Raw genomic sequence first — 22,615 nt, forward strand, 5'->3', positions numbered from 1 at the left:
ACAATTTAGGGAAAAGGTGTCACTGTAGCAAAAGGCAGAAAAGACATTAACAATGAATTAGAAATCACGAAGGCATGAAACTTGATTGAGGTTACAGTTCTTCATACCTTCTGATTATAGCCAAAGGTAAGAAATGTAGCTCACCATCACTGCACATGGTGACTGCAGCCATGAAATTAGAAGACAATTGCTCCTTGAAAGAAAAGCTATGAACAAACGTAGACAGGGTGTTAAACGGCAAAGACGTCACTTTGCGGACAAAGGTCTGTATAGTCAAAGCTATGGTGTTCCCAGGAGTCACGTACGGCTGTGAGAGCTGGACAATAAAGAAGACTGAGTGCTGAAGAATTGATGCTTTTGAACTAGAGAAGACTCTTCAGAGTCCCTTGAACTGCAAGGAGATCAAACCAGTCAATTGTAAAGGAAATCAACCCTGAATATCCATTGGAAGGACTGATGCTGAAGCTGAAGCTCCACTACTTTGGTCACCTGGTGTGAAGAGCTGACTCACTGGAAAAGACCCTGATGCTGGGAAAGATTGAGGGCAGAAGGAGAAGAGGCTGACAGAGGATGAGATGGTCAGGTAGCATCACCAACTCAATGGACAAGAATTTAAGCAAACTCCAGGAGATAGTGGAGGACAGGGAAGCCTGGCATGCACACACAGTCCATGGGGTTACAAAGAGTCCAAGACGACTGAGCGACTGAACAGCAACAACAGACTACAGCATATCCACAATATCTAAGTTAAAGAGTCATGTTTTAGACTAACAGACAAAAAAGCAAGCAACAAAAGGTCAAGGTAGAATACATGTTATCAGTCATTCAACTCATCAAGAGATATTACTGAGAAAGCCTCTGTCATGGGTTCAACCCACCCTGGTGCTCTCCTGATGCAGAGAGCGCAGCCAGCCTAGATCACACTCCCATCACCACCTGGAGCTCATCCAGCCTCCCACATCACATCTGCACATCAGAGAGCCAAAGCAAACAGCTCTGGTGCCGCAGTGAACAAGAATCCAGCTGCCAGTGCCGGGGACGCGGGTTCAGCCCCTGGTCCAGGAAGATTCGATACGCCAGTAGCAGCAAAACCCCTGGGCCACCACCCCTGAGCACGCACTCTGGGACCCACCGCCACCAACGACAGGGCCCATGAGAGCACTCTAGATCCCTCTCACTGCAAAGAGGCCGCATGCACGCAACTAGAGGGCCGCCCTCGATCACAGCTGGAGAAAGCCCAGCTCTGCTTCGTGCAGAGCAACGAAGACCCAGCCCCACCAAACACTAATTAATCAATTAAAATTTTAAAAGAGATGAGGCATAAGGGAGGGAATGATTCTTCGCAGTTTGCTACTAACAGCTCTCTAGAACTACGTATCTAACGCTGTGGTCAGCTGTGTCCTCTTCAGATACTTCAAGGAGAGTATGCTTTTCTGGACATAGATGTGAAAAGCCACCAGCCATTGTCTTTTTGAAGTCAAGTTTTTTCTCCCTGAATCCGCTCCTTGTAATTAAATCTGTTTTCCTCAGATGTTGACAGAGACATAAAAGCCCATCAAGCTTCAGCTGTGTCAGAGTGACGCCTACAGAGAAAAACAGCAAAATGCTGAAGGCAAAATCTCATGAACCTGGTGTCACAAACCAGACTTTGAATCTCAGAGCACCCACCAGAATGCTGAGAATCCTTAAGTACACTAAACACGGACAAACTTCCAATATATTCTAGAAGAGCTACACCCTGGGTGCAGTTAAAGGTTAACTCCTGGTGCTTGTCAAGTTCTTCGGTGCTTTATAGGAAACAAGAAAATAAATTTTATAATTCAAAATCGAATTTATTAGCAATGCATCCAGGCATATGAGCCCCACCACAGTGATTGCTGAATTATAGTATCTAAAACCAGAATGGACTGAACACATTAGGTGAACACAGATGTAGCAATTCTTCGATCTAAATGAACCCCACAAAGATCACGTGGCCGCTTTGCACTTGGCTCCGTCTGCATGTTGTAACTCATCCAGGACACTTCTGATGTTCTCAACACAAACTTCTCCTCTGTGGTGTTTTTTTGATGCAAGATTCCATACGTTTTCAAATTCATCCTCAGAAAGCTTGACACCAATGTTACATAATATCTCTGAAATCTAGGGGGGGGAAACATTGAAGTCAGACCAAGATTTATGGGTATTTTAGTCTGTATTTTTTAAAAGATCTTGGTAATATCTAAGACTATGGACATTTATCCCTTAAAAAGTGTGTGGATGTGGATGTGTGGATATGTGTCTGTGTGTGTGCTTGTTGCATATAATAAACACATACCAAAATTCCAGGCCTGTCAGTTCAGGAATCATTTTGTAAACATGAATGAATATGAGGGTGCTCAGCTGTACTAGCCAATAACAAAGCTCCTTTCAAGTCTAGTGTTTCTGATCACGTTAAAGGGAGGCAGCCAGGGACTTCTCGGGCATGCCAGTGGTCAAAACTCTGAGCTTCCAATGCAGGGGGTGTGGGTTCGATCCACAGATAAGTAAAAAATAAATTTAAAAATTTTTAAATAAAGACAGCCAAATTCAAGGAGAAAGAGTAAAACAGTTAAAGACGGCAGCCTCACTAGATTTGACCTCCATGCCCGTAACCCCTTATGTGTTATCTAAACCCCTAGCATATTAGTTTCTCTTTTTAAAAAATAAGAACATTCATGAAACATCTCTAACTGGCCTGCTGTAAACTTTAACCATACTTGTGGGTGTGCAAATGTCAGAGAGAGAGAGCAAGCTTGAGCAAGTGAGCAGACTGAAACCTGAGCATGTTGGAATTCCCTGGCAGTCCAGTGCTTAGGACTCAGGCCTGGGTTCCATCCCTGGTCTGGGGACTGAGATCCCACAAGGCATGGAGCATGGCCAAAAAAAGAAAAACCTGAGTATACTGAAAACCGGGAAACTTTATTAGTCATCTCTCTGCAGTGACAGACAGTAAAAGGGAGAAGGGAAGGGGAGGGACAGGGTTGATATGGTCCAGGGGAAACACAGAAGGGAGAGAGAAGAGCAAGCGGTGGGAAGAAGTATTCGAGTGAGTGAGAGGAGAAAAGATCTGGGGGATGAAACTAAAAGAGGAAAGGCATTTACTAGAAAACACACAGGAGGGAAGCAGAGAAGGAGATGGAAAGAAAGGTCAGACGGTGAACAGGAAAGCCAAGGAAATGGCCCCGCTGCTGAACACACCTCCTGAATGGAACCCTAACAACTAAAAGGTCCCATGGACGTGATGTATCTTGTGGGAAATTAGCAGTAAAATCAACCATACTCGAGATTCAGAAGAGCAGGGCTGCCAGCAGGGGCAGCTACAGCAGAGGTGACTCGAGGCCCGGCACAGCTTCTGTTCCCACCCAGCGGCGGGGAAGGGATGTCCCTGCAGAGTGCGCCTAGGAGGGGTCTTGGGCATCCCAGACCTCCTCCCCGGCTTCCTCCCCTGCTCCTCGGGAGGCATTTCTACTCCATCTTGTGTATTGATGAGCCAACAGAAACCCATCTATTCTAAGGGCTTCCCAGGTGGCGCTAGTGGTAAAGAATCTGCTTGCCAATGCAGGAGATGCAGGAGACTCAGGTTCCATCCCCAGGTCGGGAAGATCCCCTGGAGAAGGAAATGGCAACCGGCTCCAGTATTCTTGCCTGGAGAATCCCATGGACACAGGAGTCTGGCAGGCTACAGTCCATGGGGTCACAAAGAGTCGAACACAACTGAGCTCAGCGACTGAGCATACACATCTATTCTCAGGGTGATGCTGTTCTCCAACCAGGCCTCAAGGTCCTTTTTCTTTTAATAAACTTTTCTTAGAGCAGTTTTAGGTTTCTAGAAAAATTGCAGAAATTACAGAGAGCTCCCATATGCCCCATCACTTGCACCCCCATTTCCCTTATTACTAATTCTTTTTTTTTAAACTTTACAATATTGTATTGGTTTTGCCAAATATCAAAATGAATCCGCCACAGGTATACATGTGTTCCCCATCCTGAACCCTCCTCCCTCCTCCCTCCCCATACCATCCCTCTGGGTCATCCCAGTGCACCAGGCCCAAGCATCCAGTATCGTGCATCAAACCTGGACTGGCGAGTCGTTTCATACATGATATTATACATGTTTCAATGTCATTCTCCCAAATCTTCCCACCCTCTCCCTCTCCCATAGAGTCCATAAGACTGTTCTATACATCAGTGTCTCTTTTGCTGTCTCGTATACACGGTTATTGTTACCATCTTTCTAAATTCCATATATATGCGTTAGTATACTGTACTGGTGTTTTTCTTTCTGGCTTACTTCACTCTGTATAATAGGCTCCGGTTTCATCCACCTCATTAGAACTGATTCAAATGTATTCTTTTTAATGGCTGAGTAATACTCCATTGTGTATACATACTAATTCTTTTTAAAAGCTTGTTTATTTGCAGCCGTGCTGGGTCTTCGTTGCTGTGCAAGGGCTTTCTCTGCTTGCGGTGTGCTGGCTTCTCAGTGAGGGGATCTCTCTTGTGATGGAGCTTGGGCTGCAGGGCACGTGGGGTTCGGTAGCTGTGACACGTGAGTCCGGTAGGTGCAGCCCCAGGCTCCAGAGCACAGGCTCAGTAACTGTGGCTTTCAGGCTCGGGAGCTCAGTAGTCGTGGCTCTCAGGCTTAGCTGTTCACTGCATGTGGGATCTTCCTGAACTAGGAATTGAACCCGTGTCCCCTGCGTTGGCAGGATTCTTAACCACTGGAACACCAGGGAAGCCCCTATTAATATCTTTTTCTTTCTTTTTTTGGCTATGCACATGGCATGTGGGATTTTATTTCCCAGACAGAGATCAAACCCCTGGTGCAGAAAAAAAAAAAGAAAAAGAAAAAAAAAATGAAAAAAAAAAAAAGAAAAAAAGAAAAAAAAAAAAGAAAGTACAGAGTCTTAATCCCAGGACCACAAGAAACACTGCCTTAAGTGTAGTGCATTTGTTACAAGTGATGAGCCAGTATTGATACAGTATATTTAACTGAAGCCCACAGTTCACGCTAAGGTGTTCACTCTCTGTTGCGTAACCTATGGATATTGACAGATGTATAATGACGTCTATCCACCATTAGGTGGCGGTAGAGTAAAGAACTCGCCAGCCAATGCAGGAGACAAAGGAGGTGAGAGTTCGATCCCTGGATCCTGAAGATCCCCTGGAGAAGGGAATGGCAATCCACTCCACTATCTTGCTTGGAGAATCCCATGGACAGAGGAGTCCAGCGAACAACAGTGCATAGGGTCGCAGAGTCGGACACGGCTGAAGCGATTTAGCACACACCATTATGGTATCTCTTTACGACCCCATGGACTGTAGCCCACCAGGCTCCTCCGTCCATAGAATTCTCCAGGCAAGAAAGAGTACTGGAGTGGGTTGCCATTTCCTTCTCCAGGGGATCTTCCTGACCCAGGGACCAAATCCGGGTCTCCTGCATTACAGGCGGATTCTTTACCATCTGAGCTACTAGGGGAGCCCCATTATGGTATCATACTGCCTTAAAGATCCTCTGTGCTACAGACATTTATCCCCCATCTTCCCTCCAAGCCTCTGGCACACTGGTCTTCTTACTTCTCCATGGCTTTGCCTTTTCTAGAATATCATTTGGTTGGAATACTATTTGTGCAAGCCTCTGGGTTCTTACTTTCTACCTAGAATCATGAGATAAACAATGACTTACTGGTTAAAAGAATTTTTTTTTTTAGTTAAAAGAATTTTAAGCATCAGGAAACAAGCAGGAGATTCTCATTTGTTTTGTCAGCCCTGACAGCCTATTTCATAGGCCCTTTAGAGTGACTGAGGGAAGAGAAAATACAGTCTGTGCGTGTCTCCTCTCCACCGTCTCTGTGCTGGATCGAGGGTCCCTTCTTTGGGACCACCCAGTAAGCATCATCCTGTCTTTCTGCCCAACCCCTTTCAGTGGGGATGAATCGCTGCAATGAATATTACTAAGTCTGCGAGTTTGTAAGTGAGGGACCCTTCATCTGAAGTCCTGGAAAGCATCGTAGGTCTGTTCACATCATTCCCAGCTCTGGATCTGAGAGTTCAAAGAAGGCGTTGCTCCCTAGATCACAACTCGCCTTCTATAATGGCAGATCCAGACGGGCTGCTCTGACCCAGACCTGCTATTACTTCTCAGCCCTCAGAACCCCAGTGGCTATTCTGGCCTAGCTGGTTGCACCTGCTTGAAACCCAACGTAGGAAGAAAATCACCTGGGGTGTGACGACCACGTTTTCCAAGTGAAAAAAACGAGACACATGTTGGGCGGACAAACGGGAACAGGGCAGAACATTTTAAATCAGGGCTTGTTGCGATCACCTGAGATAACAGCTCACAGAGAAGGCAGAGGGGCCCTCCTCACACGTACTCTGTGGTTTTTGGAGACCCACGACCACAGGGAGACTCACACAAGGAAGGGACTGAGCATCTTTGCTTTTTAAAAAAAATTATCTTTGGCTGTGCCGGGTCTTCGCTGCTGCATGTGGGCTTTCGCCAGGTGCAGTGGGCAGGTCTCCTCTCCAGTCGCGGTGTGGGGGCTTCTCTCGTCATAGAGCGTGGGCTGCAGAGCGCGGGCCAGCAGCTGCGGCGTGCGGGCTTAGATGCCTCCTGGCATGTGGAATCTCCCCACCAGTGATGGAACCCACGTCCCCTGCATTGGCAGGCAGATTCTTAACCACTGGACCACCAGGGAACTCCTGGGCCTCTTTGCTTTTACTCAACAAAGAAGAATGTTGAATGTTAGGAAAACATTTTTCATTTTAGACATAGGTCATGGTAAATATATAACATGAGTGAAATGCCTCTTATCAGAATAAGTTCTACTTGAAGAATTGTACCAAATATCACAACCAAATCGCACATGATCCTTAGGAACCCTAATCTGAGGGGCTCCTGATGACTTTTATAATACAAGAGCTCAAACAAATAAACCTTTCCATCTTTGTGTGCCAATGTAAAGTTGGCCTTTCTTTCAACCCTTTTGAAATCCCATGCGGTACCTCTTGTTTGGATCTGGTCTTGAAGAAGTCCCTTTCAAAGACCCCTTTCTGGGCAAAGATGGTAGGATGCAGCAGTGAGTAGGCATTTCCCTCCTCACCGTAACTGGTCCTGTCGCTGACTCGGCGAATTAGGGGGGCAGGAATATCCGACCGAATGGTTGGAACGCCATATGTGGGGTAACCTAGGACATCAATCGAGGGGAAAAACAGACATTCTAAATATAGCAGCTGCCACTGAGCACTGGAAATGTGGCCAGTCCAAACTGAGATGTGCTGTGAGTGTAAAACACACAATTTCAAAGATTTAGGCAGTACCCAAAGAAAGAATGTGGAACATTTAATTAGCCATCTTATACTGATTCCTTGTTGAGATGGCAATGCTTTGGAGATACACACTGTGTACTATATGTACATACAATAGTACAATATGTACTATTTAAAAGAACACTTTTGGCTGCTCCATGCGGCTCTCAGGATCTTAGTTCCCTAACCAGGTATTGAATCTGGGCCACAGCTGAGACAGCACTGAGTCCTAGCCACTGGGCTGCCAGGGAATTCCCAATACACTATTAAAGTTCATTGCACTTGTTTCTTTTTCTTAATGTGGCTACTAAAAAATTTTAAATACATGACGATGATTGTATTTCTGTTGGACAGGACTATTCCACAGAGAACAGTGAGATCTCATCACAACAGAATGTAAAGTGTGTCTATGAAATCCAGTAAAGAAAAACGTGTAAATCCTTAATCATGGCCTTACTCCAAAAAAGGGATCTTAACCGACATAAAAGAGCCTTTCTAAATAACCAGCATTCATCATGATTGGTACTGAGATTCCGGGGTCTATGAGTTGAATTGTATCCTCCCCAGACTCTAATGTTAAAGTCCTAACCCTAGTACCTCAAGAGGTGACCTTATTTGGAAATAGGGTCACTGCGAGAATAATTACAATATGGTCATACTGGAGAAGGACGGACCCTTGGTCCAATATGCCTGGAGTTCTTATAAAAAGGGGACGCGGGGGCAGAGACACTCACATGGGAGAAAACCACATGAAGGTGAAGGCAGAGATTGGAGTGACGCAGCAGAAAGCGAGCAGCACCAAAGACTGCCAACACACACCCAGAAGCCAGGACGGGCCTGGAGAAAAGGCCCCTCACAGCCTCAGATGGAAGCCAGCCTGACAACACCCTGATCTCACACATCTGGCCATCGTGGAATCACGAATTTCTGTTTTTCTTTTTTTTTTAATTTTATTTAAATTGATTTTTATTGCAATACAGTGGCTTTACAACACTGTGTCAGTTTCTACTGCAACAGCAAAGCGGATCTGAGTGGTGACCTAAACAGGAAGGAAATCCAAAAAAGAGACGATCAATTTCTGCTGTTTAACCATTCAGTTTGTGGTATTTGTTGCGACAGCCCTAGCAGATTAACAGATGGAGAATGAAAACGAAGGAACTGTTCTCTAACAGCTCCTCAAATTCTGAGGGGAAATCTGTTTTTAGCTAAGAATCACTTGATTTAAGTCTCCCACCACTTGGGACTCCCCTGGTGGTCCAGTGGTTAAGATTCCAGGCTCTCAATGTGGGGGCATCAGTGTGACCCCTGGTCAGGAAAATAAAACCCCACATGCTTCATGGTGCAGCCAAAAATAAGTCTCCTACCACTTGCTGAATTCTGAATTCTGACAGTATCTAACATTCGGGGTTCTGAGCTATCATGGTTTCAATTTCATTATCACAGAGACAATCATTTCACTTGGGGCACCATGAACATTAGCTCAATTCAGCCTCTATCTAGTAAGCCCCTCTGAGGGCTTAAAACACAGAGTTGAATGAAAGGTCCTAGGCTTTGAGAAAGTAAGAGCCTAATGGAGGCTGGGGACAGCCAAGGACAGCCCCTTCTGCGTTTGCTGCTCCTTTTAAAACTCAGCATACAAGGTAACAAACTTACACGTGGAAGGAACAGCGCCTACGACCGCACTGATCTCGGAAGAAGTCGTCTTGTAGTGATTAGAAACTTTATCGCTTGGCCTCAGAAGTGTCCGAAGAGTCTTTTCTGAGCTCCCTGGTTCTTTTAAGACAATATCTTCAGGCTTTAACAGGAGAGCTGGTTCAGATTCTTCTACATTAGCCTCAGCAGGGTTTGCACAATCCGCTTTTCTACCTTCAAACAAAGGAAAACGGGGGAAAAGTACAGGACAAAGTTACAACCCAGGGCTCGCCCTGTAGCAAGGTGAGTTTTCGCAGTTAGTCTCTTCTTGCTGGTGAAAAGGGAGGCTGAGCTGGTGCAGACACTTCACTGACACCAGGACTCGCTCTGGAAGCACAAGTTCATACACCAGGAGATGTGAACAACGTCTAATATTTCTATTCACCACCCTGCTCATTTCACTCTAGAATAAAGTTTTAAGTCTGAAACACCAAAAGAAAACAGAAAACATTTTTTCTTTCCTTTTTTTAAAATTAGAGCTCATTTTCATATTTGACTCGAACACAGGATTACCAGAGCTGTTCCTAGGACTATGCCCTGGGAAAGGTAAGAGAAGACATATTTGGAGTGGGTCGCGGCGGGGGACGCCACGCACTGCGAATTTGGAGAAGTGAGGAGAACTCGCTGTGCGCGCCCAGTTCTACAAATAGCCCCCTCCAAGTCAGCGTACAAAAGAAAACCCTGAGGTGCGGCTCTCATGCTAAGACTCGGCCTCTCCCGCAGCCGCGCTCCGCGGAGGCAGCTGCGCGGCGGAGGACTCAGTCCTGACGCAGCGTCTCCCGGACCGGAAGTGCGCCGCCTGCGCCAGGGGGCGCGCGGTCGCCCGCGCGGGAGGAGCCGAGGGGCGGGGCTGGAGGGGCCGAGGGGCGGGGCTGGAGGGGCCGAGGGGCGGGGCTGGAGGGGCCGAGGGGCGGGGTTGGAGGGGCCGAGGGGCGGGGCGGGAGTAGCCGAGGGGCGGGGCGCGAGGGCCGGCGGCGCCCAGCGGCCGCTCGGGACCGGAAGACACCTGAGGCCCGTCCCTCCCTCAGCTCCTGCGGCCGTGGCCCCGAAAGCGTCAGGCCCCGGGTTCCAGATCCTCTAATCCCCTTCTCGCACCGCTCCTCCTAAAGGCAGAAATCCGGAACAAGTATGACAAGTTTTTAGAAAACTTCCAGAAAGCCAGCTCCTTGAAGAACTCAACCCCTTTTCTCTAACCGACAACACTGGGACAGACCATTCCTGAGCCCCTGCTGACTGACCCTTCAGCCACTATCTTAGAAGAAAAGGAAAGAGGAAAAACCCCAAAACCTCCACTGAAATGGGCTGCTGAAGTCAGGACCCCAAAACCAGAAACAATTTGAGGAGCCATCTGGTTTGAAAACAGGCTTCTGCTTTCCCCACTACTTCATGAGTTGTGCCAAGAAAGAATACTGTCACCCTCTGCTTATTTCTGAGAGGACTAGGGGCGAGCTGTTTTTTATAAGAAGCTTCATTAGGTAGAAAAGATCTTCCTGCTCTCCATCTAGTGGATAGAGTAGAAAAACCGTCCCAGAAACTGGTAAGGGCACCCATCCTCAATAAAGCCCAAAATGTGGCATTGGCTTTGCAGAAATAAAAGTGAAAACTTTTTAGAGGGAGAGATATTCCAAGAGCAGATAAAAATGCAAACAACCTTTTGAAAGGTAATCATCTCTAATAATCCAAACTTGAAAATTAAAGCAAATGAGGTGTCATTATATAACAACTAAATTACCAGAATGTTTGAAATAACACTCAATGGTAGCTAGATTAGAGTAAAACCTTCTCACAGTCTTGACTGATAAAATTGCAAATGGGTAGGATCATTGAAAAAGGCAAAATGAAAACAGTTACTTCTGGGACAAAAATGACATTCATAAGAAATGAGATAGAAACAGAAAGCCTTCTGAAAGATGGTAATCGTTATATGGTCACTCATATTACTCTTGAAATATTTGGAAATAACCTAAGTTTTAGACAGTGAGGAAATGGTTTAGTAATTTACAATACATCAGTGTGAAGGAACTGAAAATGAAGTTTACAGAAATCGTGAAAGTATCTCTTCGTTCCATAGAAATTGGAGACCTAAGTGTTTTTTAAGCCAAATAAAAATGGTACATTCACTATGATTTTAGCTATTTTAAAATATTTCCATACACGCATGCACAAATTAATTCCTACATATGTATATATCTATATGTGGTTAGTGATGCAGGAAGATATGTAAACATGAAAATGTTTGAATAAAAGTCAAGATTAGGGTTGTCCTTTTCTTACAAAATGTAAAAGATCAAATTCTATTTTACAATTGACTTTTCCAGGGAAGGGAAGCTAATTTCTCTAAGAATATGGTTTTCAAACATCTTTCTTAGGAACCCTCTTTCATATTTTGGGTTTCTGTGTAAATTGCTTTGCTCATAATTGTTTTCTTTTGAGTAAGTAATACATAGTTCCAAACTCAAGAGATAACAAAACATAGACTGTCCCTTAGCAACCTATCCCTACCTCACCTCCCCAGATATAATAAATGTTATCAGATTCTTTCCTGTCCTTCCACTTATATTCTATGCATGAAAAAGAAATATGTATATATGTGCATATTTTTAAATACATAATATTAAAGTTGACAAGAGTTGAACTCCCAGGACAAAGAAAACATGTAAGTACATATAAGAATTTAGCAAACCTTCAAAAATTAAATACCTTTAATGAGGACCCTCTCTTCATACTCTTTAAGGGGGGTTTTATCTTTCCAGGTAAGAAAATTCGCAAATTCGAGGTAGTTAATCAGCCCGTCTTTATCCACATCACAGTATTCAAATAGCTGGTCCAGGAGCTTCTCGTCTAAGTGCAAGCAGGCCTGGTCACACGCTTCCTGAAGCTCAGCTCTGTCTATCACCCCATCTCCCTTCTGTTAGACAAAAGCAAGAAAAGGTGACGTGGGCATTGTCTTCAAGAGCGGAAGTGGGCAATGTCTGTTATTTCCCTTGAGAAAAAGAAAGTCTATCACATAAATTCCAAGAATCTGTCTTATTTTTCACATAGTAGTTGCTAGTCGCTCAGTCGTGTCCAACTCTTTGCGACCCCATGGACTGTAGCCTCTCAGGCTCCTCCGTCCATGGGATTTTCCAGGCAAGAGTGCTGGAGTGGATTGCCATTTCCTTCTCCAGGGGATCTTCCCGACCCAGGAATCCAACACGGGTCTCCCACATTGCAGGCAGACCTTTACCGTCTGAGCCACCAGGGAAGCCCCCTATTTTTTTTTCTCCCCCACATAAGAAGAGTCAGTCTAAAAAAAAATAATTAAAAAAAAAAAAGAAGAGTCAGTCTTTAAGCGAGATTGGTCCTCATTGTATCCATCTGATATGTACCCAGTAATTTCAACCCTTTGTTCATTTTAGGATCTTTGTCTTTAAATCATGCTGCCTACACTCTGGTGGAATAGGCCCAAGCATGATCCACGCTTGACATCTCATTTGACAAGCACTGTAGACTTCCCACAACGTCCTACAACTTTCCATGCTTCCAAAGCTTTGAAAACCTCTGGTTCCAACTGGGCAGCCCATGGTCCTCCACGCCACTGCCTGATAAAGAGGAGAAAGTGGCAAGTGGATGCAGGCCAAGCACAGGGAGGTGGGTTCAAAGACAGCTGCCTCTGGGGAACTCCCTGGCGGCACAGTGAGCAGTTAAGACTCCACACTTCTTCCATTGAAGGGAACATGGGTTCAATTCCTGGTCAAGGATCTAAGATCCCGCCGCACTCTAGCTATTAACACTCCCCTGGGCAAGAGAGGCAGTTTCCACCAGTTTCAGACAACAGTTAAAGACAGAAGCACTTAAGGTGAGCTGCAAAGCAGGAAAGGGAAATTCAGAAAGGCTGTAGGCAGAACTCGGAGAAGGCACTGGCACCCCACTCCAATACTCTTGCCTGGAAAATCCCATGGACAGAGGAGCCTGGTAGGCTGCAGTCCATGGGGTCGCGAAGAGTCGGACACGACAGCGACTTCGCTTTCACTTTTCACTTTCATGAATTGGAGAAGGAAATGGCAGCCCACTCCAGTGTTCTTGCCTGGAGAATCCCAGGGACGGTGGAGCCTGGTGGGCTGCCATCTATGGGGTCGCACAGAGTTGGACACAACTGAAGTGACTTAGTAGTAGTAGGCAAAACTGGCTACACTTCGAGGGGTGAGGACCTGGAGCATGGGATGCTTGTTAAGGAGGAATGGCCAGAGCGGGGTGTCTTACCACTCAGCCCTGCTGCAGCCTGTCAAGCCCACCTTAAATACACCTGCCCGCTGACTGTGAAAGGTCCAAGCCTCCCTGCCAGCTGCCACAAGGGAGCTTTGCCCTCTGGAGAGACTTCCCTGAGATAGATAAACTCCCAAGAGAAACCATGAGTGACTCACTGACTAGCATTCGGCTCCTAGGCCCAGAGTTGGAGTCACAATGCTCACGAAGGCAATCCCTTGGAAAATGAGAAACTGACCCAGTGAATTCCAGATGAATTCTAGATAAATTCCTGCAGCCAGACCCACAGGCCTGGATAACGATCCTAACCCTCCTGTTGAAACAGAATTAGGATGTAAAATATATTATCTTGGCAGGGAACTGCAATGTCCTGGATAAAGCAGACTGCTTTATGAAATTCTCTGCTGCATGCCCAAGTCAACAAAAAATGCAGACCCCACAGTCCTAACAAAAGCAATGGGGGGACAAGGGGGATGGCTGTTGAATCAAGGGTCCCCCAAACTAAAATAGATGGTGGCGATAATGAAAATAAATGCTTCTTACCAAGGACAGAGCCACTTCTGCCTCTGCATCCTTTATTTCTCCCTCCCCCACACTCAAAACCCAGCTGTTCTAAGGAGGACGTTGACTTGGTGTAAGCCAAAATCTGCTCACTTGGACAAAGTCCTACACGTGGACATCACCAGATGGTCAACACCGAAATCAGAGCGATTATATCCTTTGCAGCCAAAGATGGAGAAGCTCTATACAGTCAGCAAAAACACAGAGGACGTTGAGCCAAAGGTGTGAGGTGTGAGCCAAAGTCCCCTCGTCCCCAGGGGGACTACGGGCCAGAGGTATCTGTGCAACTTCAGGGGGCAGGGACTCAAACTGCTATGGCTTCATAGGCTGTGGGTGCCAAAGCTCTCGTCTCGCTCAGTCTGTAACAAGCAGAGGTGTCAGGAATCCGCTGGTGGGGGTTAGGCAGGGTTTGTTCAAAATGGAGAAGGAAGGTTCAAGGTGCATCATTTCTGTGGCTTCCACTGCTGGATGCATAATTGTGTTGCTGCTCTCCATACCCGTCTGGGGCATGTTCTGGCCCTTCTGACCAGAAGCCACAGGGAGACAAGCTAGGACCTTTGGGGCCTCACAGCTCTCAAGACCCTTTGAACTGCAAGTCTCTATGAATAAGGGTTTCATGAACCTGAAACCCAGGGTCCTCACTGGTCTGCTGTGGCTTTCAACCTCAGTGAGAGCTATGAAGGAGCAAAACAAGCAGTCACTCTCCTCGGTGGGCGGACTGCTGCTGCTGCTGAGTCGCCTCAGTTGTGTCCGACTCTGTGCGACCCCAGAGACAGCAGCCCACCAGGCTCCCCCGTCCCTGGGATTCTCCAGGCAAGAACACTGGAGTGGGTTGCCATTTCCTTCTCCAATGTGTGAAAGTGAAGTCATTCAGTCATGTCTGACTCTTAGCGACCCCATGGACTGCAGCCTATCAGGCTCCTCCTGTTCATGGGATTTTTCCAGCCAAGAGTACTGGAGTGAGTAGCCATTTCCTTCTCCATCGGATGGTGGAACTCAAGTTTATTTTCATGGTTCCAGCCAGCACTCCCCTTGAACCTGTATATTTTTGCTGACTCTTGAATTGTTGCCAGTGTTTTGGTTGCCACATGGAAAACTACAGATTGGAAGATTAAAGACACGTCTTTTCGAGTCAGAGATCTATAGATCAACAGAGGAATGGATAAAGAATCTATGGCACATATATTCAATGGGATATTGCTCAGCAACAAAAAAGAACAAAATAATGCCATGTTTGTAGCAGCATGGATGGGCCTAGAGATTGTCATACTGAGTGAAGTGAATCAGACACAGAAAGACAAATATCATATGATACCACTTATATGTGGTATCTAAACAAAAGGAGGAGCTACAAATGAACTTATTTACAAAACAGAAGTAGAGTCAGGAATGTAGAAAACAAACTTTTGGTTCCCAGGTGATGGAGGCAAAGAGATAAACTGGGGACTGAGAATGACATACACACTCTGTGTGTGCCAAGTCACTCCTGTCATGTCTGACTCTTTGTGACCCTGTGGACTGTAGCCCGCCAGGCTCCACTGTCCAGGCAAGAATACTGGAGGGGGTTGCCATGCCCTCCTCCAAGGGTCTTCCCGACCCAGGGATTGAACTTGCATTTACTACTGCATATAACATAGATAATAAAGACCTACTACATAGCACAGGGAACTCTACTCAGTCCTCTGTAATGGCCTATGTGGAAAGGAATCTAAAAACGAGTGGATACGTGACTGTGTATAATTGATTCACTTTGCTGTACAGCTGACACTGCTGCTGCTAAGCTGCTAAGTCGCCTCAGTCGTGTCCGACTCTGTGTGACCCCATAGATGGCAGCCCACTAGGCTCCTCTGTCCCTGGGATTCTCCAGGCAAGAACACTGGAGTGGGGTGCCATTTCCTACTCCAACCTGAACACGTTAACACCTGAAACTAACACATTATAAATCAACTCTACTCCAATAGAAATTTTTAAAAAAGAAAACCATGGAAACAAATCACAGCGGCTGAGTGAACCATCCAATTAATTCATACAGCTGCCCGTGATAAGGGTCCATCCTCCTGTAAGGATGGCTGGGATCAAGCTTCAGATGGAGCCTGAACCACCCAGGGGGCCACCGTCACTGCCGGGATCCGTCCTTGCCCCAGACATGGCAGTACAGTTACCATCAGACTGGGCGCCAAGTAAAGCCACCGGCCTGAGCAGAGGCTGCCACCACATGCCAAACTCGCGACTCCGGCCGCCAGCGGACCCGTTTGTCTCGCGGCGAGAGACGCGCCGCGCACGAGGCACTGCCCCCGCTCCGGCCACACTGACCACGTGAACCTGTGTCCCCTCCCAGAGCTGCCGGCGGCGCCTGTCGCTGCTGACACGTCTTCAAGTTATGGAGTCGCTATTTCAGGCCGGTGAGCCAGCTCCAGTCACAGGAGCGCGGCCCATGGAGTGCATCTGAGTCATGCGCTCTGCCTTCCGGCCCATTTTCAGCCTGGCGGTGGCACGGCTTACAGCACAGAGGCTCCTCAGCGGTGAGCCGTCAGTCCAGACACTCAGTGAGCCCTCCCTGCCCCCAGGCACCCACGGCTGAGCCTTGGGACTGCCTTCTCAAAGCCATCTCTCTTCCTCCCCAGCTCCTGGCTCACACATCTGAGTAGACCTATGTTGTCACTGACGGAACTGTTCCCTAAAAGGAATCTTCCCATCTCAGCTACTTCCTGGATAATAATTAGAATAAAAGGAGTTGGAATTACACATACAAATTTTGAAAATCTAAGACTCTGCTGTGACATGCTTGGACATGATGAGTCTTTGTGTTTCTTTTTTTTTCCCTTCTAGATTTTACATTCCCTGAGTAAAAAGCCTGCACATTATCTGGAATAATATTTGATGTACTATGAGTGTTCAGCAAATAACAGAATTAATCCTCTAAGCCAAGAAGATTCATTTAAGAAATCACAGTTTATTTGTTCTGTTTTGTTTTGCTTCTCAATTAAATTAAATCTGGGCACTCAACAATATAAGATTCAAACAATCAAAAACCATCCTACAGCTGCACCAGGAAGACCCCCATCGTATTACCCTTGCAGAAAAAAGCTCCTCAAGGACCCTGAGCTCTGTGCCGTGCATGTTAACAGTTAACTATTTAAAAGGTGTATCAGCATTGAAGAATTCTCAGTAATTTTCTCCCTGCTTAATTTAATTTTATCATAAGGAATGTGCCTGGTGGTTCACTAAAATAATCAACAGCTATTAAGATGATCGTCTTGCCTATAATTACATGTAAAATGAAGAATTTTCAGAAAGGAGAGCACTGCGCATCCTGCAAGTCCCCTTATTCACGTCACTAGCGTGTGGATTCTCCAGTGTCATCATCTAGATACTTGGAGTTCAATACAGTTAAAAATAGACTTGTTCAGAAATGAAACAGTGCCATTTGCAAAGATGTGGATGGACGTAGAGATGTCATACAGAGTGAAGTAAGTCAGAAAGAGAAGAACAAATACTGTATAATATCGCTTTTATGTGGAATCTAGAAAAATAGTGCAGATGAACTTATTTGCAAAGCAGACATATAGACACAGACACCGAGGACAAACGTATCGATACCAAGAGGGGAAGGGGGGATGAATTGGGAGATTAAGATTGACACATTTACACTATTGGTACCATGGATAAAATAGATAACTAATGAGAAGCTACTGTGCAGCACAGGGAACTCTACTCAGTGCTTTGTGGTGACCTAAATGGGAAGGAAATCCAAAAAAGAAGGGATATATATATATATATATAATATATATATTAGATTAGATTAATAGCTGATTCACTTTGCTATACAGCAGAAACAAACACAACATTGGAAAACAACTATACTTCAATAAAAATTTTTAAAACATATATGTTTCCACCTGTACATTTAATTCTAAAGAATACTTTTTAAATTACCTGTAGATAGCGATCAGACTTTATTAAAAATCAGAGAAACAGTTGAATACTTTCTTTAAACACAACTTTGTGAGAAATGTTGTTGATGACTGGCATTTGTCCCAACATAATTAGTATAAACTTAAATGAGATATTTAACCCACGTTTTATTCATCAGTACACCACAGACACACAGACCCCCTAATCTAAAATAAAATGAACGGGCTTAAAATGAATTAGCCAATGAGTGATCAAGATTTTTTTATAAAATAAAAAGTGTGAAGTGTCACTTTCCTAAAACTGTACTCAACATCAGAAGGGAGATAAGAATATCATCTTTTCCCTTTGAGATAAACTAAAATCATTCTGTTCTTTCTTTTCTTCTGTCAAGATGATGAAGTGTTACATCATCACAGCTTTCTTTATGAGCTTTTATTTGTCTGTTTTAGACTCATTCTAAAATGGTTTTGAAGCTGCCTAGAAAAATAAGTTACAAAGAGAGCCAAAAAAAAAAAAAGTGAAGAAATCAGGGCAAAGAGAAAAATAAATCTGGAATGAAATAAGATGAAACCTGAAGCCAGAAGAGCGCACAGAATGTATGCTGTCAGATCACGTTCACAAACTAGACGTGTTTCTCTGGGTTGGCTCTACGCTTGCTGGTGGCCAAGACAAAAAGTTATGTACAATCAGTACAAAATTCATGCTGCACAAGAGGTAAGAGCGAACCAGATACTTACACAAAGCATGGTTATTTGCTCTAGAAAGACTGGGTTTCCTTATAAGAAGGACGTATGTGACGAAAATAACAGCCGCATGGGCATACGAATACAAAGTCTGCCACGTTTCACATGTGTGTAGTAGGACTCCTAAGTGCAAGCCAAAGGCGGTGCAGCTTGGTAAATGCTGCGATGGCCTAAAATGATGTCGGGTAATTACACAGCCCCACATCGATCTGATTTGTTCAAAGCATAAAATTTTTAGAGTAGCTTGAAAATGGGATGACCTTGCTCTCTCAAACACTGAAACCACACCTGATCCCCGTGGGGAGACGTGTTCTAAGCTTGACTGAGACCAGACTGGTGGTACCATGTGTGCAAGTTCAGAGTGAGGCAGAGACTGTCCATCCCCCACGTTCCCAGCACACTCCAGTTCAATGATCTTTAAGAGTGGTTCTCAAACCTGAACACACAGCAGAATCACTGAGGAGTCTGTTAGAACACAATCACTAGACCCCAATCCCAAGTTCCTAATTCAGTATGTGTGAGGTGGGCCTTAGAAAGTGCATTTCTAGTATCTCCCCAAGTAACAATGCTGGTGGTTAAAGAACCTTATTTTGACAACACAGATCAATTCCAGGAGTCAGCAAACTTTTTCTGACAAGGGCCAAAAAGTCTCTTCAGTCTCTGATGCACTACTCTGCATGTGTAGCTGCAAAATCAGCCACAGACGATACTTAAAACACATGGGCACATGCATGTACTCTGGCAATCCCACTCCTGGGCATATACCAGAGGCAACTCTAATTCAAAAGGATACATGTACCCCAGTGTTCACCACAGCGCTATCTACAGCAGCCAGGACGTGGGAACCACCTAAGCGTCCATCAACAGAGGAGTGGATGAAGGTGCGGCGTGCGCGTACAGTGCAATGCCACTGAGCCACGGAAAAAGAATGAAACAGTGCCATCTGCAGCAACATGGATGGGCCTAGAGATGATTATACCAACTAAAGTAAGTCAGGCAGAAAAAGAGAAGTACAGTATGATGCCACTTATATGTGGAATCTAAATCACGACACAGATGAGCTTATCCACCAAAGAGAAACAGACTCACAGACAAAGAGAACAAACTTATGGCTACCAAAGGGGAGAGGAGGCGGGGGAGGGATAAATCAGGGGCTGGGGATTAACAAGCTACTATATAGAAAGTAGATAAACAACAGGGACTTACTGTACAGCACAGGGGACTATGTCCTGTACGTGTGTGTGTGTGTGGGTGTGGGTGTGTGTGAGTTACTCAGTCATGTCCAACTCTTTGCAATCTCATGGACTATAGTCCGCCAGTCTCCTCTGTCCATAGAGTTCTCCCGGCGAGAATAATGAAGTGGGTAGCCATTCCTTTCTCCAGGGGATCTTCCTGACCTAGGGATTGAACCTGGGTCTCCTACATTGCAGGCAGATTCTTTACCATCTGAGCCACCAGGGGAGCCAAGATCAAATCCAGCCCACCACCACCTATTTTAGTAAACAGTTTTACACGCCCGTGTAAATAGTTGATTCACGACGTCGTATTAGTTTCTGGTGTACGGCAAATGTGATCCTGATCTACACCAGCCTGCTGGACCTGTAAGCCCACGCATAGACCAAAACTCTCCCCTTCACTACTGGCCTTGTCATAGTGCCTGAAGGCTGCCAGCAGAGTGTCAAAGTTCTGGTAGTTAACTTTCTTCAAGTGGTGCCGCACTGCTGCTACGAGGCCTCGCTGCCTGTCCTTGCCTCGCAGATACTCCCCCGGAAGCCTTCTGTGGATGAGATCACCAACTCCTATTGAAGAGGGAAAGAAAAGTCTTTTATCTGAATGTAAAGTCTGTCACTATTATTCACATCCTAAAAGAGAGAGAGACCTAGCAACTCCTGTGAATGAAAAGACCTAACGCCAAGACTATCAAGCAGCATGACAGAAAACCCTTTTGTATTAAAAAAAGTGTACACAGTAATTGATGAAAATGAATACTTCTGCTATATGCCACTTCTCCATTCAATGAAAAAAATCTGAATAAATGAATTTTATGAGAGAATCATGAGCCCACTCAGCTATCAAGTCCTCTCTTAAGACAGCAAAGCTCTTGCCTGTCTAAAGAGACAGGCAGACAAATGTGGACATTTGTCTACAAGGCCGAGATCTGAAAGCTGGGGCTGATTCCATGTGCCGGTCACTCTGTGTGCCTTCGGGCCACTGGACCCCTGGGAAGCCTTGTGAAAGCTGGGCACGAGTTCCCTGCTCCTCCTTAGTGTGAGTTTCCATTCCGCCTTCACTCTGCTCATCAAGTCTCCACTTCTCAGTCCTGCTTCTCTGTGACCAGCACGGGAGTCCATTAACCGAGTCCTGACCCACAACCGCCAGTAACAACCCCTCCAATCCACCAGCTGCAGCCCCCAGAGCCCAGCCTTGCTTTCACTTTTCTTTCATGACTTAAAGGAACTTTGTTGAATTATGACACAAAGTATATTCACACTGCCTCTAAACCCCATTCCTTGGCATGTTTATGGTGACAGACATCAGACAAGAGGCGACCATGTTGCTTCAGATATGATGGTTTGGTGGATGTCACCAGAAGAAACCTCTCCCTCTGTTCTTTTCCCCCATGGCCTATACCCCACCCTTCCTGCTTTTACTGGCAACTGGCTGTGATATCCTGGGTAGGTTAATTTAAATTGCAACACTGATGGATGCAACCAGAGATTATCATACTAAGTGATGTAAGTCAGAAGGAGAAAGACAAACCCCGTCTGATACCATTTGTATGAGGAACCTAAAATATGACACAAACTAACCTACCCATGAAACAGAAATAGAATCACAGACACAGAGAACAGATGGGCTGTGCCCAGGGCGAGGTGGGGAGGGACGGGTTGGGATCGGCAGGTGCAAACTATTATACATAGGGTGGATGCACAACAAGGCCCGACTATACAGCACAGGGAAGTCTGGTCAGAACCCTGTGACAGACCACAATGGAGAATTTTAAATATATACATATATATGTGTGTATATACACATAATTGTATCACTGTGCTTATACAGCAGAAATATTTTAAATCAACTATACTTCAATGTTTAAAAACTGAAAAAATTGCAAATTTGCCTGCACTTCAAAGCAACTAATATTTACACCTACTTTGTGCAAGGCTTTATATTATTAGGGTCTCTCGAGGGTCTCTTTTAATAGGTGTTAGTAGCACCTCTAAGTTTATTATAAAGTCAGGAGTTAATCCTGCATATTCTGATAAAAGCCTTCTTTCTAAGGGTAGACCCTTACTCGTATGCGTGAAATGCCTGCCACCAGTGCTGGTTCCAGAAACAGGGCAAGTGCTCAGACGAAGATAATCTGAAATGGAGTCAGCGTCCATCAGACCATCCTAAAGTGGGCAAAACCCGAGTAAGGCTCTTGGAGAGGCAATCGAAGTGGTTGGGTGAGGGGTGATTTCTGACAAATAAGCATGGCTGTTCTTCCCCTCCACATTTCTTCCCCTGATGTCACTCCCCTGGGGGCTGTTCTGTATAAGGAAGCCCTGCTCCCCGGCTTTTCCACAAGACGGCCCTTGGTTGAGTTGGTTTTGTTTTTTGTTTTTATCCTGAGAGGCCTTCCATCTACATTAACATCCAAAAATAACTATTGAATGGTCAGCCTGTGGGTGAGACACAGGCTGACACTCTCTTTCAGCCCGGCCCTGAGAGAATACTTATGAAGCTCATGGCAAATCACTGACGACTACTCAAGACCCATCGCTGAAGAGCTGAAATCCGGAGTACAAGCTCTGGCCCTCGGAGAGACTAACGCCTTCACCACCACACCAAGGACGTGAGAGAAGCCAGGCCAGCTCCGCGGCGGCCCCCTGCCCACGACCAGCTCCCGTGATGCACCCTGCCCCACCAGCTCCCATGATGCACCCTGCCCTCGACCAGCTCCCGTGATGCACCCTGCCCCACCAGCTCCCGTGATGCCCCGCTGCCCGCCACCAGCTCCCGTGATGCCCCGCTGCCCGCCTGCCCTGGGTGTCCCCTCAGTCACCCCTGCCCGGGTGCATTCTGGGAGCTGCACGCAGCCCGGGCCCTCTTCCCAGAGGCACATTAACAGAACCAACAACCCCAGG

The 22,615-nt window shown here is 45.8% G+C and overlaps 1 protein-coding gene across 5 annotated transcripts in view; it reads right to left on the minus strand.

Annotated features, from left to right (window-relative positions):
- Window positions 1–1,837: 1,837 nt before the first annotated feature.
- EFHB (EF-hand domain family member B) overlaps window positions 1,838–22,615 on the minus strand; it is a 65,519-nt gene continuing 44,741 nt past the window's right edge. Inside the window, exons 9-13 of one of the 5 annotated variants that reach the window (NM_001206608.2) lie at window positions 20,130–20,284; window positions 11,722–11,929; window positions 8,983–9,195; window positions 7,027–7,208; window positions 1,838–2,142 (exon numbers count right to left, since the gene is read on the minus strand). In NM_001206608.2, coding sequence (NP_001193537.2) covers window positions 1,969–2,142; window positions 7,027–7,208; window positions 8,983–9,195; window positions 11,722–11,929; window positions 20,130–20,284 — 932 coding nt within the window. In that variant the 3' untranslated portion in view covers window positions 1,838–1,968. Of the gene's footprint in view, window positions 2,143–2,387; window positions 3,848–5,710; window positions 6,743–7,026; window positions 7,209–8,265; window positions 8,369–8,982; window positions 9,196–11,721; window positions 11,930–20,129; window positions 20,285–22,615 lie in introns of those variants that run through there. The other 4 variants (XM_059884987.1, XM_059884979.1, XM_059884988.1 and 1 more) reach the window with 4 other exon arrangements.

This window comes from Bos taurus, chromosome 1, assembly GCF_002263795.3.
Source record: "Bos taurus isolate L1 Dominette 01449 registration number 42190680 breed Hereford chromosome 1, ARS-UCD2.0, whole genome shotgun sequence".
Taxonomy (NCBI): Eukaryota; Metazoa; Chordata; class Mammalia; order Artiodactyla; family Bovidae; genus Bos; species Bos taurus.